Here is a 17357-nt window from a genome sequence, read left to right as displayed (position 1 = left end):
AAATTCTTAGGCTGATCGAAACTCAATCAATTATAAGTATAAAAATCTAATTTTAAATATATTTTGAAAGCACCTAAATTTAATTTAATTTTTTTTTAGAGTTTATAATACTTGTATGGGCTGAACTTCATAGAATTAAAGTATATTAAAGACTTGAACTTCTCACAAGAGCTTTATCTTTTACTAGAACTTTAGTAGACGGAGCTTGATTTTTAACTTGAGTTTGACTTGAACTTGAACTTGAATTTAAACTTGACCCTTGATCTTGAAAAAATTTGAAAATGTTTTGACAAGATGAAATTTGACAAACAAAGTATAAAATGTGGATTAAACATTACAATAATTACAATCTCTTCCTTTGTTAATTTCGTATAAAACATTTAGTACGGTGGTAATCACACGAGGCCCGTATCCTTGTACTCGTGTTGTAGATCGTGTCGTAGAATCTTTGACTCGTTGTATTTGTAACTGCAATCCCCTGTTCGGCCATCAATGGCTGGGAGTTCCAAAGCGTCAAAACAGGAATTTCGAGATCTCCGTCACTTTCCTTCCCGATATATTTAGATTTCGACAAATCGCAGCCGCTGATCTTCTAGAAGGAAAACACTCTTGATATTCCGGGTGGAGTGGCTAGGTATAGGGTTTCGAGCAAGGATCTCGAATCCGGTTCCAGATCTCGCGATTCACGGTTCCTGGTGAGTTCTCTCTTGGTTTAGGGACTGTGCTCTGGAACTGCTTCCGATTGATAGATTTCTTCAAAAGCATTGGCGGTTTCATGGATTTTGCTAGTTTTGGAGTAGAAATTCACTTCCTTCGAAGTTCGTCGGAGGTCTTAGTCTCCGTTTCTGATTTGTGAATCTGGATGATTTTTATCCCTATATACTATCACCGAGGATCAAACCTGATGGACGGAATGGATTTCACGTATACGATATGGTGGGTCCCTGAGAGCTTGGGTTTTTTACGGGCGGCTTGAAACAGGCGCCGTACAGGATTCCGGTCAATCTCGAGGGGAGATGTACCGTGCAATCGACATCTTCAGTCAACATTTTTAAATCTATCAGATGACACGTCATCTCAATGATCACCCTTTATTTCAGTGCGCCCCACAGCGACTTCCTGGATCTTACTATTCGTATGTCAATGATCACATCAACAACCGTTTCAAGCGCCAGACTCTTCTCGTTGTTCAGCACTCTTTTAGAAACAGTGGTAACTATCCATCCAACATGTGGCATAGATTTATAGAAATCCAGACCGTCAAATTAGCTGAACTAGTGGAGGATGGATCATAACCCAATGGGTTTCACTTTAAATGGTTGTACATCAAAATTCTGCTTCTTTCAATGGGTTTCACTTTCTATGAATTCTTTTCCGTGGATTCTTTATATGAATTGTGTATTTCACTTTGATACTGTTTTATTTCTCTTTCTTCTAGTGAATTTGAAGGGATTTTAGTTCTGAATCTGTTGTTTGGCGAATGAAGGATTTCATTTTCTGTTTACTTTTGCTAGAAATTCTGCAGTGAAGTTTTGATGAAAAAATGCAGGGGAGTTGTTTGTTAAAATGCCAAAGATATGTGATTTTGTGGAGAATTGTGCTTGATCTATGTAGTCATTAGCTAGTTACTGGGTAAAATGGTTTGAGTATGAAGAGATCATGGTGAGACTAATGAGCCCAATGCAAATGTACGGGTTTCTCTGGAAATTGGATGTGCTTTGTCATGCATGCCCGATACACGGTGTTATTACACCTTGTAGGCATCCTCAAATCCTCGCAATTTTTTTGAGACTTTTTATATAGTCTTATTCTGAGTGTTGAATGGCTGCAAGCTGATATCACAAAACCTTGAAATCATTTATGTTGGAGGTTGAAAGTGGTTCAGATGCCTTTATTACATGTTCAGTCTATTGGAAATGTAAGTGGGTGTTTCAATTGTTGCAAGTTGGTCCTGTAAAGAGATGTTCTAAGTACTTGGCAACATATTAATGGATGGTGAAAGTGTCGCAAGATTGAGGTTAGATTCTGCCATTCAACAAAGAACTGGTCTTTGGTAAATTCACAATACATATCTTGCATGAAAAAATTTATATTCCTCTATATAAACAATTTGGTTTTGATTGCCCCCTATGCATCTGATATGATTTCCGTTTTAGTTGGCATTTGGCTCTTTCACAGCTACGAAATGATGATTTTTGAACTTGTATCAGGCAATAGAAACACGAAGCAATCTAAAATTTCTGAGGCTGGGTATTTCCCTGTTTGGGCAGCAGGCAAGATCAAAGAAGGTGATGTCCTCTGCTTATTAGACCACATATTGGAGGGGATTACTGACATGGAAGAACTCAACAGAGCTTGCAGAGTTGCTTGTTGGTGTATTCAAGAGAACGAGGAGTCTCGACCATTGATGGGTCAGGTTGTTCAAATTCTGGAGGGTGTTTTAGAGGTGAGTGTGCCACTGATTCCGAGATTTCTTCAAAATCTTGTAGACAATAAGGAGACGATAACCTCTCACACTGGAAGCAGGACTAGATTACCAGATATCATACTGATGGTCTAGTAATCTAAATCACTTAAAAAGGAAAATGGTCAGCTTTCACATTCAATGGACGGTACCAGATGGTTTGGTAATCTAAATCAGTGTGGTTTCGTTTGGCTATGCTCTTCTTTTTTTGGGTGCATTTGTGTGTGATCATTTCTCATTTTTGTTTTTATCCAACTTCCAGTAGTTAGTAAGCTTTTGCGGTTTAATTGATATGGAAAATAAAAGTAAAAGCCTTTTTTTTGAGATTATTTCAATCAATTTTAATGTATGGTTTTACTTCTCAAAATTTTTGTCGATTAGAAAAACAACAATGACAAGGTTTGATTCTTCTACAAGTCCTTTACCAGTAATCTTATTCTATAATTGATTTATCTACATGTTTTAGTCAGAATTTCGATTCTGAGATTTCTATCAACCTTTTTTTTTTTTGGTGGACCTATGGGCAGGCCTGATTTTGCTGCCTATAAAACGGATCCTGCATGATTGCATGTATGCAGATCTCTGCTTTTTTTTTTTTTTTTGGGTGCCCGGATTGCATTTTATGGAAATGGAGTTGAATGCTATAGAAAAACAAATTCTGCTGCTTTAGAATCATCAATTCTCATACAGATTATCAAAATCAATCATGTAAATATTTACATATTGAAAGGTTTCAAAGCTTGTTTGTAATCTATGACTTTTCATTATTCCTCATCACCATCATTGTTTCTGATTTTTCTTTCCTGCTAACTGCTTGATCAATTAACATTTTGTAGGGTTTTTTTTTTTTTTTTTTGCATAAGACATTGCTTGGTATTTGATAGATTAGTAGGTATCTCTCATACATGAAACAGTTATTCAACTTGGATAGCCTTGTTTATCACATGGGTGGTTCAGTTAGAAGGAATTAGAGGGTCCACAAATGTGAAGTTTGCTAAGGCTTTTAGTTTTGTACGTGGACAGTGACCTGTACTTTTGATCTGGTGACAACCCTCCGTTGATAGTGTGCTTCATCTGTCATTTTCCTTCCTTTCATGCATGTCTTTCCTTGTTTGCTGTGGAAGCTTGGAACTAAAGTTTAAAGATGCCTTTTCTGATACTGACTGTGTAAAGGTATTACTTCTACCTGCTTATATATATATATATATATATATATATATATATATATATATATATATATATATATATATATATATAAAATTTAAATTACAAGCATCCAAGCACCCCCTATAATTTCTTTACCTGTAAACACTTTACAAATGAAGAATTCTATAGTCATCCACATGGCTCCTTACATTTCTCAGTCTTCTTTTTCTCTTCTAATAAGGTTTGGGTATGAGCCAGGTGGGCTGTGACCACATCCAACTCAAACCCATCTTGTAACGTGTCTCAATGCTCCCATCTTCTACATTGTATACAACAAGATTGTGGGCCCGCAACCGCCTTTTATCGCACCGTTCCTCGTCAACTTCGACGAAATAAATGCGGTTCCCTTCACAGCCAGTGAAATCTCGAGCAGACAGAGACATTGAGCAATTCACCCCCAAAAACAACATAACATCTCCCAAAGCTTTTAAAGGGAACAACTGGTGTTTGCTCACATCCACCCTGAAAATCTCAAAGCTCCATTTATGTTTGTGAAAGTTAAATGTCCTTTCAACCATCAGCAATTGTCCGGAAGATTCCACCAGATACTTCCTCCCAAACACTTCTCTTTCAACAATCGAATCGATCGTCGTCATGGCGGGGTGAGGCCCGCATCTTTTTTTCTAAAAGGTGGGATTCTCCACCTGATATATATTGATATAAGAGAATTTACAACTTGGAATTTCGGGTGGGCCCCACAGAAAAAATAGGCCACACCTATCATATGGAGAAAAGACTACAAAAGGAGAAAGAAAACAGAAGCTGGAACAGATTGGAAAAGGGCCCGCCGGCAGGCCTCAGGCCCCAATCCACTACCTGCTTTTGTCATTTTCTTCTTTTACCTACAAAATTTTTGGAAAAAAATGAATTTTTTTATAGAAGTTTGTTTGGTTGCACCAAACATCATGAAATTCATGATTAATCAGTCTACTGTGTTGCAAATTTTGCATGTATTTGGTGCAACCAAACAATAGCTTAATGGGAGTTATAGATATGCTCTTATTTCTATCATACGGTTAATGACATTTCATCTTGGTTAGCATCATCTTTTGTTTGAAACTTGTTCTCATTAGTAAATGAAATTTCATTTTGGTTGGCATCATTTTTTGTTTGAAACTTATTCTCATTAGTAAATGAAATTTCATTTTGGTTAGCATCATCTTTTGTTTGAAACTTGTTCTCATTAGTGTCATTGACACGTGTTTTGGTTTTTGCCAAATAAAGAAGGCCTTGAGGGGATTATATTGGAGACAGGTTCTCGGTTGGTGCAGTTTGGCACAACAGATTTAAGGTTTTCAAAGGTCCAACAATGATGTTGAAGTTGAGAGATGCAGATCGCTACGATTTCACGAGATATTTTTGATTTTTGGGTTTTCTTATAAAAGTGTTTTGGAATGTGAATTTGGTTTTAAAAAAATGGGTGTGGAATCATTTCTAGAGTTTGTAGAATGAATTCTACCAAGGTTTGTATTTGTTGGGCTTTTGATTCTTCACGAGATATTTTTGAATTTTCAGTTTTCTTATAAAAGTGTTTTGGAATGTGAATTTGGTTATAAAAAAATGGGTGTGGAATCATTTCTAGAGTTTGTAGAATGAATTCTACTAAGGTTTGTATTTGTTGGGCTTTTGATTCTTCCTGAAATGTCCATTTGGATTTGATCAAATGGTTGGATTTTTCTGGAGATTTTGATTTTTCCGGCTTGAAGTTCTAATCGAAGGTTGAGATTTCTTGCCATTCTGATTTTTCTGGTTTCTGGGTTTTATTTTTGTTTTCACTAGAATTATATAAAGTCTTGCATTTCTTGGAACTGTGTTTGGTTTTTGAATTGAAATTTTTATATTTCTATATATGTATATTTTTGGGTGTTCTTGTTAGAATGTAATCAAAGCTTGGATTTCTTGAAAATTTAAAGCCATTTGGTTTTTGGGTCTTTTTCCTTATCTCTTAAGAATCCAAATTGCAGAAATTCTCAATTCAAGGAGCTATAAGTCTCAATCTTTGATTGACAGGAATCCAAGAAGCCCATTCACATAACAACAAAAATCTAGGAGAAGAAATAGAGTGGAGATCTCAGATAGCCTACCTACCTATACAACAGATTGTACCCCTGGCAAACCCTTAATGCTGGAGACATCTTTCAGCGCAAGCTCCCTTCCTAACAGCATCCTTGTAGACTTCGAAACCTCCTAGTAACAAGTAGGTGATGGACCACAAATGGATTTAAAGAATTATCTGGTGACCTTGAGCATTCACTGTTGGCCATCAAATAGGAACTTAAAATAGTGGTGGATATACTGAGATTTTTGGAAGCAAAGATCACATTTACCTTTAACAAGGTAGCTGAGACAATGATGTGATTATAATGATATGTCCACCAGCTACAATTTTTATTTTATTTTTGAATTCATGAATATTTGCATTTTCTTCACACTGGAGTTTCTACTTGCAGAAAGGCAGTGCAGAATAATATACTTATGGAGGATGGTGGTCTGTTTGGTGGATGGGTAGATATAATACGGTGCTTTCTAAGGCAGCCATTTTTTATAAAAAGTATATTGATATGTATACAAACCAGATTCCAGCTTTTATCTGACATTACATGACCAAGAACAGGTTCCCATTTCCATCGAATTTAGTTCTGTTTCTTGGGGGCCCAACTTAAAAGTAATGCAATGCAATTCAGAGCTCAGGAAATTACAATTCAATTCGGTAGTTTATCCAAATGGACCCTTTATGGAGTTGGTTTCTCTAGTGAGAAGATGTGGATGGCTATTGATTTTTTCATTTCTGCGTGTATGAGTTCTTGTGAGTGGTGTCGTAGATTCATTATTTTAGATTTTCCGAGTGGGTGGACAGTTAATAACTTGAAATTAAAATGCTCTTAGTCTGTTCTCTATTCGGACTTCTCATTTTGTGTATGGACTATGTTACACAGATATTTTCAGGTAAAGACATTTGAAGTTTGAACGTGATATAATGTTACCTATTTTGAAGTATTGGGGTATCCTTTTTTAAAAAAGAGAAAATAGGATGGCTAAGATTTTTTTCCTTCTACTTTTTATACATTAAATAACCAAGATTTATAGTATTGTCCAAAACCATAAATCAGCATGTATCACTTGATGCGTATTGGTTTCATTTACGAATACGGCTGTATCAGCTCGAATCGACCCAATTTGGTACACCAAAATTGATTTTCAGTCCTTCACTGTAGTTGCTTTTGGATTAGGTTTGTTCTGTGCATTTCAGGATTGGATGAAGTAAATTGGTAGATTCCTACTTATGGCTGATTCTTTTTCTTCTGACTGATGTCTTGGGTTTCTGGTAAATTTGTAGGGCTGAAAGAGAGAATAGAGGTTCTGATATGTCAGTTACTTGAACGATTTCAGATATTGATACGATATGGGGTATTCCGCTTCTTCTTCCTCTCTCTGGTGTACCCAGGATAATGCTGAATGGACGTCACCATTTGTTGTTCTGATCAATCTCTTGCAGCCATTAGACCCTTCAAGATGGCCATCAACAGCCTCCATTGAGACTTCGGCCAGGAATCAGAAATTCTCAGATCTGGTTGTCAAATGTCTTATCAAATTGACCAAGGTAAGCATCATGTTCTGTGGCTGAGATCTTACACGAGTGTCATGATTTAGTTAAGAAAATTTTCATAAATCCAGAATGTTACCAGGTTCTCCAGAGTACAATATTTGATGCAGGGAGGTATGTCTTTTTATTTCTTTCTTTTTTGGTATAGCTTGTTATTTATGTAAACATTTTTTATACTCTTGCCTTTTTTATACATAGCTTTTAGGCTATTGATTTTAGTTTTGTAGCCTGACATCATGTGAAATATGGTCAGAGCTGGAGCGGATGACAAACCACTGAGAATGGTTAAAATTGTTCTACATGAGCTCGTTAAGCTTCAAGGAACAGCAATAAAAGGCCATCTTTCCATGGTCCCTATAGATACTGAACCTCAACCTATCATACTCGCCTACATTGACCTTAATCTTCAGGTAGGCTCAAACACAGTAACACTTGTTGGTTACTGCATCATCGTGAGTGGTCTGATCTTCGGTCGTGTATACTAGACTCTTGCAGCAGCTAGAATGTTGACCCCATCTGGCGCAGTTGGCCAAACTCATTGGGGTGATTCTGCTCCCAACGGTCCATCACCTGCAACACATTCTGCAGATGCACAATTGAAGGTACATTCATTGATGCTCAAAATTCTTTGGCTGGATTGGTTTTGTCCAGCATGTTGTAATTTTTACTCTCATTGCTTTCATTTGGGAGTTTGATTTTAATGACGATTAGCCTCTTTTTGCTACTGATTCAGAGCACTTATTTGTTGGGCTTCTTGTAAGAACAGCAAGAATTGCTGCAGTGTTCAAGAAAATCGGCGACAAACCAACATGAACCATTGGTCTATTCGAACTCTACCGTATCACTCAATTGTACCCAAAGGTAGCAAGTGCACACATGTATTTGTGTGCATTCCTGTTTATTCCCATGTGATATTACTTGAAGAAGGGGAAACGATTTCTCAGTTCAAGAGCTGGCTGGTTTTTGTTAAGTAATAATTCATGTAGTGGTTGGGGCATTGATCTGTGATATTCAGGTGCCAACATCACTTCATTTTCAAAGAATATTGAATTAGATTCACAAATGCGAGGTGAAGACGAAGACGGCAGGTGAAGACGTAGACGGCAGGTGAAGACAAGGGCGGAGAGGACGTGGAAGTAGATCATAACACTTTCGTGCAAGGGGATCAAAATGGATTAGCACGGAGAATATCAGCAAGAGGAAAATTCCCGATAGGTGCTGAATCGGTAGAAGAACAGGGAGGATCTTCGTCCCTCTTACCCACTACTGGTAAGGACGAATGGACTATTGTAGCAAAGAAAACGCTTCCCAGGAGGAGACCTACTCCCATACAGCGCAAAAGAGACGTAGCCAGCTATCCAACCCTGTTTGTTAAGGGCTTTCCGCTGGGTGGCTTCCAATCAACTTCGCTAGAGTTTTCGGAAGGGCAGGTACTGTGATGGATGTGGTTCTGCCAAGGAAGAAGGGTGATGGATCCCTGCAGGGTTTCGCCCTGGTTAGGATGGGTTCCGAGAGTGAACTTCACAAGGCGATCCACACCTTAAATGGTGTAAGCTTCGGGGGTGAGAAGATGCAGGTACACAGGGCGCGATTTGGGCCGGAACATCGATTTAGATTGGGCAATATGAGGAAACTTCCCTCTTCTCCCAAGGTGAAGACCGATAGAAACCCTAAGCCCAGTCACAACCTGCAGAGGGGCTTTTTCAAAGAAGTCCTCAACAAGCGAGATAACCCCAGCGGGGGAAATCCAAAAGTCAGCGGAATGGACCAGCAGGAAAAGGTAAAGAAACTATACAACCAAAGAATAGGGACGAGAACTGCATATTTGTTACTTCATCGTCCATAGCTAAAGCTAAGAAAGCCCTAATCAACTCGGTGGTCGCCATCACCAGAGAGGGTGTTTCCATCTCGCAAGTCAGTCAATGGCTCGAAGATAGTTGCAGTGTCCCAACCGATAGCTACTCAATCGAACCTATCAGTTTTAACGAGCTATGGATCAAGGCCAACCTGGATTGCAATATAGATTTATTTATTATGGCAGGAGTACTTTTCAAGGATGGGCCGATTATCTCCATCCGGAGGTGGGAAGACTTCTCCATGTTTGGGTTCGAAGAAGTGTGGATGTTAATCTGGCTGGTCCCTCTAGAGCTTTGGACCAAGGAGTTTTTTGTTGCCGCGGCATCACGGCTCGGAACCCTCATCCAGGTGGACCCCAAATCTTTCTCAAGGGAGGAGATGGGGGTTCTCAGGGTGTTGGTCCGAAGAAGAAAGGGCATGCCGTTCCCATTTGTCATTCAGGTTAAGGCAGAAGATCATCTCATCTCCCATCCCATTCAGATGGAAAGTAGGGACGACCCGCTCCCTAGATGGGGTGACCTTTGGAGGTCTCGAGAAGTGAAAATGAAGCCCCCCGATCTCAGAGTGCATGGAGATGAGGAGGCAGGTGTTCAATCCAGATGCACCCCTGGAGTACCGATTCAAAAGGCCTACCAGGATCGGTGCTCCTCAGAACCACCATATCCCAGTAGGGACAGGTGTCACCTATCTCCTGAAGATGATAACCAAGTGGATGCTGCAGATGCGGTAGGGCAGATGGTGGAAACAGAGAGTCTTGCTCTTCTTTCCCTGGACGTGTGTCATCTCGTCATGCCAGATGGGGATAAGGAGTGCACGTGCAGAGCAGATCAAGGTGGACATGTTTCGCCTCTTCCGGAAGCGTGTCGTCTCTTCATGCCAGATGGAGATAAGGAGAACACGTGTCGGGCTGATCTAGGTGGACATGACTCGCCTCTCCCGGACGCGTGTTGGGCGGATGATCATGAGAGGCTTTTGGCATACACGTGGACGGCGGAACGTATTTCTGATAGCGCTCAGGCGTACCTCGATGCCAGCGCCCTTGCTTTAGTCGCTCCACCTGTCGAGAGCTCCAGTCTCCCTGAGACAGATGGAGACCATCCGGGGCCCCGCGACCCTTCCTATTCTTGAGCCCTCATTTCTATTGAGAAGGACCCAGCCCCTCTACTTCAGCCTTTGAATCTAAACCTCTCGCTCCATCCTTTTCCCCTAATCAAATGCTGTGTAGTCCATCCCTTAGAAGCCGCAAGTGACTCCGAGGCCACGGTGCTTCCCCGCGAATCCTCCCTGATGGCCCTGGAACCTGCAGATCATTCTGATTCCCTATCTGAAGCCTCCATCCCTTCTACGGAACGTGATAACTCTGAATTCAGCTCCTCCCCTCGCTCTTGCTCCGAGACCAGGTCGAACTCAGCGCTGGTGTCGTTATTTCAAAAAGCCGAAGGAGGCCAGGTAATTAAAGCCGAACCATTACAGATAAGAATGGGAAGCATGCCTCATGTGGCCGATAAGGACATGGAAGCTAAGAAAGCCGAGCTAGTGGTTTCTATTCAGAGAAAACGCTGGATTAGGGATGCTATGGGCCACATTGGTGGGTCTCTGGGCCTCTCTTTTGGGGATCACCCAGAAGATTTTCTTGCTCTTTTTCACTGTATTGAATCTCGGGGCTGGCCCATGTTAAGCCTGAAATCTCCTAGGAAAAGCTCCTCTAAACCAGTCAAGAACAGAGAACTTCAGAGTCTTCAATCCAGCCCAGTTCTCATTAAGGATAAATCAGAGGGAATTTTTGGAGGCAGTCGCCAGGGAAGATTAGTGCCTAGATGAGAATTCTTTCGTGGACTGTCAGAGGGGTGGGATCGAAGCAGAAGCGTAGTCTGATCAAAGACATCACGGGTAGAAGCAAGGCTGAAATTATTTGCTTGCAGGAAACTAAGGTCCAGGTCTTCTTGGATAAGCTCCTGGGATCCCTCTGGAAGGTGGGAGACGCGAAATGGGTGTCCTCTGAAGCGGTAGGCAGTGCGGGAGGTATTGTTATTGCCTGGAATGCGGCTCTCTGGTCTATGGAGTGCAGTTGGATAGGTGCATTTTCGGTCTTGGTCGTTCTCCACAAGGTGGGGTCCAACTTCTCATGTCTTTTCTCGTCAGTCTGCGGTCCTAATTTTGCAGACAGAAGGTCAGCTTTCTGGGAGGATCTAAATGCAGCCAGGCAAATTTTTGAAGGACGGTGGTGTATTGGAGGGGATTTCAATGTTACTTGATATGCGGAAGAGAGGTCTAATGCAGGTAGAGTCACTGCTGCTATGTGGTCTTTCTCGCGCTGGATCAACAAACACGCGTTGGACCTGCCCCTCACTGGTGCCAGATTTACCTGGTCAAGTCAACGGTCTACCCCCTCCTTGGCCAGATTGGATCGGTTTTTAGTTTCTGGAGATTGAATAGAAGCTTTCCCCCACATTTTGTAGTCGGCGCTCCCCCGGCCAACGTCTGATCACGTGCCAATTATGTTAGCTATGGAGGAGGCTAACTGGGGCCCAAAGCCTTTTCATTTTGACATATTGTGGTTGAAAATAGATGGCTTTGTTCAGCTTATTTCTGATTGGTGGAAAGGTTTTATGGTGGAGGGCCATGTGGGTTTCAGACTCAGTAAAAAGCTTTTTCTCCTAAAGGAGAAGCTTAGAAGTTGGAAATCAGACTTTCTGCGCAAAAGACAGACTGAAACTGAGGCTATTTTGGCAGAAATCCAAGATATTGATGCAGCGGGTGAAGTTGGTCCGATCGATAGTGCCACTTGGGGTAGAAGAGCTGAGCTTGTTCAAGACTATTCCGGCAGAGTGTTTGAAGACGAGATCTCTTGGAGGCAGAAGGCGCGATGTAAATGGATAAGGGAAGGTGACAGAAATACTCGTTTCTTTCATGCTATGGCAAGTGCTCGGGCGAGAATCAACAAGATCAACTGCTTGTCGATCAATGGGACGTGAACTGAAGACCAACGTCAGATTTCTGATGAAGCCATCAGATTTTTCTCCAATCTTCTCACTGCTAATGACTGCCGCAGACCCTAGCTGGATCTCATGCCTGTTGATTGCATATCTGAGATAGAGGTTGCTGCCCTGGAAGTTGCTTTCTCCATCGACGAAGTCAAGATTGCGATCCAGTCATTGGAAGGTGATAAAGCCCTGGGTCCCGATGGATTTCCAATTTTATTTTTCAACATTTCTGGGAGCTATTGTAGGGGGACATTATGGCCTTCATTCAAGAATTCTATGACAGAGGAACCATCTACAAACCGTTAAGGGCTACTTTCATTGCCTTTATCCCGAAAAGTTTAGGGGGCCGATGCTCTCCATAATTTCAAACCGATCAGCCTCCTCAGTGGCCCATACAAAATCCTTGCCAAAGTCCTAGCTACGTGTCTTTAGGGGGTTCTGGATAAATTCATATCCCATCATCAAAATGCGTTCATCCCGGGCAGGCAAATTATTGATAGTGCTCTCATTGCTTCTGAATGTTTACACTCCAGCCACAAGTCCGGGGCTAAAGGGATAATATGTAAACTCAACCTCGAAAAGGCCTATGATCATGTAGACTGGAATTTCCTTCTTTACATGCTAACGAGGATGGGTTTCGGCCCTAGATGGTTAGCTTGGATTAAGGCGTGTGTTGGATCAGCTATATTCTCCATATCCCATATTCAATATGCAGATGAGGAGCTCCAGAGGGCTGCGGCAGGGGGACCCACTCTCCCCATTCTTATTTCTCATTGTGGCTGAGGCTTTCTCCCATATGCTGATTAGAGGGCAGACTGAAGGAATAATTGGAGGTATACAGATTAAAGATATGGGTCAGCCCATATCCCATATTCAATATGCAAATGATACGCTCCTGTTTTGTGAAGCTGACATGGAAAAAGTGAGCAACCTTCTTACTTCCGTCCGTTGTTTTTAAGTGGTGTCGGGCTTAAAAGTCAACCTGCGCAAGTCGGTTATGTTTGGCATTAACATCAGTGAGGCCGATACCAATAACTTTGCTGACTTTTTCGAATGTGTCAGGTTCCCTCCCCATGTTCTTTGTCGGCCTTCCCCTTTGTTTGGGCAAGCCTTCGGCGGCTCTTTGGGACAAAGTGATCAACCGGTTTGAGTTTTATCTTGCCAGATGGAAATACAGGTATCTCTCCTTAGGAGGACGGCTCACCTTGATCAAAGCGGCACTCTCAAACCTCCCCCTATATTATATTTCTTTATTTAAATGCCCGGCGAAGATCATCTCCACTCTCGAAAGACTCGGGCATGATTTCCTTTGGCACGGAAGTGAGGATAGAAAGAAATTTCATCTGGTGGGCTGGCAAGAAGTTTGTAAACAGTTTCAAGACTGAGGGGCAGGTGTCAGAGATCTCAAAGCCATGAATTGGGCCCTCCTCGGTAAGTGGTGGTGGAGACTTGGCTCAGATAATGGGTTGCTATGGAATAGATTAATCAAAAGTACGTACGGGCAGTCTCCTGAAGGCTGGTGGACTAAAAGCGCTTCCTCCTACAACGTTTCTACTATCTGGCTTGCTGTTCTTCTTTTCAAGCCGCAGGTGACTAGGCATATTGGTTTCTCTATAGGAAAAGGTGACAGAGTGCTGTTTTAGGAGGACATTTGGGTGGGATCACGGGCTCTTAAAGACGATTTTCCGGCCATATTCCACTTGGCCCCAAATCCTCTTGTTACACTGGCGGACTGTTACTCTCTTCAAAGTAATGGTGCGGTCTGGCTCCCTCCTTGTAGAAGAAATTTGTACGATTGGGAAGTTGCTGATTATGTGGCCCTCCTTCAGCGGATCGGTACGTGTCGTCCTAACCCTCAGCTGCAAGATTCTCTCATCTGGACTTTAGACGGCAAGGGACTTTCTCAGTGAAATCCCTATACTGATGTTTTGAGAGGAAGTCTTGAAACATCAGAGGAAGTGTCCACAGCGAACATTTGGAAGTATAAGGTCCCTCCCAAGATCGCAGTTTTCAGTTGGTTAGTTGCCAAAAGGAAAGTGCTAACAGTTGATAATTTGAGAAAAAGAGGCATGATTCTCACTAATATTTGCGTATACTGTATGTCCAATGAAGAAATGACAGATCACCTCTTCATCCATTGCCCCTTCTTCCAGCAATTCTGGCCTTATATCCTATCTTCCTTTTCCGTTTCCTGGGTCTCTCCTAGATCCACTAATGGTGTTCTTCAAGCTTGGCAAGGTGTTTCCCTCGGTAAAGCCATTTCTTCGGTTTGGAGAATGGCCCTTCTGGCCGCCTGGTGGGCTACCTGGGAAGAAAGAAATAGCCGCTGCTTTAGAGATGTCTCTCATCAGGTGGTTTGGGTGAGGAACAGAGTTCATCAGCTTGTGATCGAATGGGCCTGCGCGTCTGTTAATCTCAGCGGGACTCCCTTCACGCCCGATAGATCTTCCGGGGAGTAGTGGCGCAGATTTTCCTGCGGGCTCTCTCTTCTCTCTGTTTCTTCCTTGCTGTTTTTTTTTTTTTTTGTTGTTGTAGCTGGGGTTTTCAGTTCACTATCTCAGCGGTCTGATTTCCCCCCTTCCAGTTTCTCTTTTTAATGAAATCTCCTTTTGCCCCTAAAAAAAAACATCACTTCATTTTCATTTTGTTACAGGTTGATATATCAGCTCAGCTTCAGAATGCAAGCGAGGCATTTTGCACATATATACTAGATGGGCTAGCACAGGTTAGGAGAGGCCTGTTTCATATTACCATTCTTCGCCCAGTGAGGATCAGATAACAGATGAGTTTTGCCTGTGGGGTTGAACTTTTGTCATTGTTGTGCATGTTAGGTGGAGAAAAATGCGGCTGGTGGAAAGACACCTTCAGGCCTACTGATGCCAACCCCTCCCCCTGTAGCTCTACCACTTTCTTCACAGCTCTCCCCTGTACATATAAAATCATCACTAAATTCAAAGCCCAAGCATGGAAAATCAATGCCATCATTGTTTCTCGAGGATAGCAGCCATTAGACCCTTCAAGATGGCCATCAACAGCCTCCGTTGAGACTTCGGCCAGGAATCAGAAATTCTCAGATCTAGTTGTCAAATGTCTTATCGAATTCACTAAGGTAAGTATTATGTTCAGTGGCTGAGATCTTGCACGCATGAATCGCCGCCTCTTCAATTATCGGCCCATAAAATACTGCAGCATTGGCTCAGTCCACAATCAAAGCCAATCCAAGAAAAGGAGAAATATAAGAAAGTTAGGGGTGGCAATGGGATGATGGTATGCCTAACGGGTACCTGAACCCATCTTGATATGGGCCAGGTATGAGTGCAACTAAATGGCTTTTGGTCCAGGTTTGGCCATTGTTTTGGACCTGAACCCAATTATATAATGTATAATATTATATGTATGTGTGTGTGTGTGTGTGAGAGAAATACTCTAATGAATTTATAATTAACAATTACTTCCTGAATTGCAATTAGTATCAATTCTAATCAAAGCGGGAGGCCGAGTAGCATGGTTGTGAAGGTAAATTCAAATAATCTTCTATTTCTTCTCCTGTTTGATGCAATTTTTCCCAAAGAACATAAAATAAAAACACATGATCATCTGTTGTAAAGTGGGTCCCACTTGGAACATACATTATTTGAGTTTCAAATATTTAAAAAAATACAGGTTCTAAATGAAAAATAATATCTAATGGGAAAAAAAAACAAATTCCGATGGTTTTCAACCGTCGCTAATCGTTTGCGACGCCCTACTTCAGGAACGGTTGAAGAAAATTTCGGAACGGTTTTCAACCGTCCCTAATTTTTTGAGTTGTCCGTTGGAAGTTGTTCCACTGATTCAGAATAGGGATTTTGGTATAGTGTTTGCTCTAGAGTTTTCCGATCTGGGGATTATGTTGATGTCATATTTCAAGAATTTGCTGATGAGTTCTCAAGCTTTTTGCAGGTGGGCCATCATTATTTCTTCTATGGCTTGGTATTCGCTGAGGATCTGGTTAACTATGAGCTAAGAATTGCTATGTATTTTCAGGTTATGAGCTCTCATTGCTGCTGTCAGCCTGAGCCGGCTAACAAAGTTTCGTATTTTGTTGCGTTGGTCGATGTTTGGGATTCAAATCTTAAGGCATATTGTATGCAGATCTGGTCAGGAGTCTCAAGGACTATCCTAGTCCCATTGCCTTTAGAGTTGGATGAACCATCGACGTGTAGCATTCATCTCGGCAGATTTGATTTGACTACTCGATCTTTGGGTTGGCCGAGATGGGTGTCGGGTTGGTCCCCAGGTCAGCCTAACGTGCGAGTTCGACAACAAAGTCGGTGACTGCTTATCCTTTGATGGCGGTTCGGGGCTGATATTTGATGTCGAACTCATTGAGCTCAACTGACCATTTAGTGAGCCTCCCCGAGACTTCAGGTTTTTGGAGTACTTGACGGAGGGGTTGGTCAGAACTACAATGGTATGGGCCTGGAAGTATGGTTGCAGATGGTGGGACAAGATGACCAAGGCCATGGCGAGTTTCTCGATATCTGGATACCTAGTCTCTGGTGGGACCAATACTTTGCTAATGTAATACACTGGTAGTTGCTTTCTTCCTTGCTATTGGATGAGGGCCGAGTTGATTGTGGCTGTAGAGATCACCAAGTATAGCAGGAGCGGCTCTCCTTGCTTGGGTTTTGAGAGTAGGGGTGGGGAGCCCATATACTGCTTGAGATTTTAGAAGACGATCTCACACTCTTCCGTCCACTCAATCCTCTGTTTCCCTTTCAACAGTTTGAAAAAGGGAAGGCATTTATTGGCGGCTCTGGAGACAACGGTTGAGTGTGGCGATTCTTCCAGTCAGATATTGAATTTCCTTCATCGTTCTAGGCGAGGTCATGTTGAGCAGAGCTTGAATTTTGTCAGGGTTTGCTTCTATTTCTCTTTAGCTGACCAAGAATCTGAGAAATTTTGCCGAGCCGACTCCAAAGGCACATTTGCTTGGATTTAACTTCATTCGGTATTTCCACAGTATTGTGAACATTTCTTCGAGGTCGGTAATATGGTATGCTGACTTGATACTTCTAACTAGCATGTCGTCGACGTAGAATTTCAAGAAGTGTCCAATCTGCTAGGCAAACATTTTGTTGACGAGCCGCTAGTATGTGGCTTTAGCGTTCTTCAGCCCGAAGGACATGACCTTATATGTGAGGTCCCAAATTTTCACGGCCAGAATTTATATTCATGCCCGAGAAAACCAGGTGTTAAT

At 41.9% G+C, this 17357-nt stretch overlaps 1 protein-coding gene and 1 pseudogene across 1 annotated transcript; both read left to right on the top strand.

Moving 5' to 3' along the window:
• The first annotated feature begins 411 nt into the window (after positions 1-411).
• Positions 412-2831, top strand: LOC131251307 (G-type lectin S-receptor-like serine/threonine-protein kinase At2g19130). Its single transcript, XM_058251952.1, has 2 exons — positions 412-1212; positions 2211-2831. The coding sequence occupies exons 1-2, from the start codon at positions 1065-1067 to the stop codon at positions 2558-2560; spliced, it is 498 nt and encodes a 165-aa protein (XP_058107935.1). The 5' UTR covers positions 412-1064; the 3' UTR covers positions 2561-2831.
• A 3206-nt stretch (positions 2832-6037) lies between these two features.
• On the top strand, positions 6038-15126 carry LOC131250621 (protein MOR1-like; annotated as a pseudogene).
• Positions 15127-17357: the final 2231 nt, after the last annotated feature.

The sequence above is a fragment of the Magnolia sinica genome, chromosome 7, assembly GCF_029962835.1.
Source record: "Magnolia sinica isolate HGM2019 chromosome 7, MsV1, whole genome shotgun sequence".
Taxonomy (NCBI): domain Eukaryota; kingdom Viridiplantae; phylum Streptophyta; class Magnoliopsida; order Magnoliales; family Magnoliaceae; genus Magnolia; species Magnolia sinica.
Note: the sequence above shows the minus strand (reverse complement) of the source record. Positions and strands in the feature narration are given on the sequence as shown.

What these genes read in the sequence shown, in the direction of transcription:
- LOC131251307 (XM_058251952.1), top strand. Translation starts at nt 1,065, where the DNA reads ATGACACGTCATCTCAATGATCACCCTTTATTTCAGTGCGCCCCACAG. An exon ending in GCACTCTTTTAGAAACAGTG is followed by an intron (nt 1,213 to 2,210) that starts GTAACTATCCAT and finishes AACTTGTATCAG; the next exon opens with GCAATAGAAACACGAAGCAA.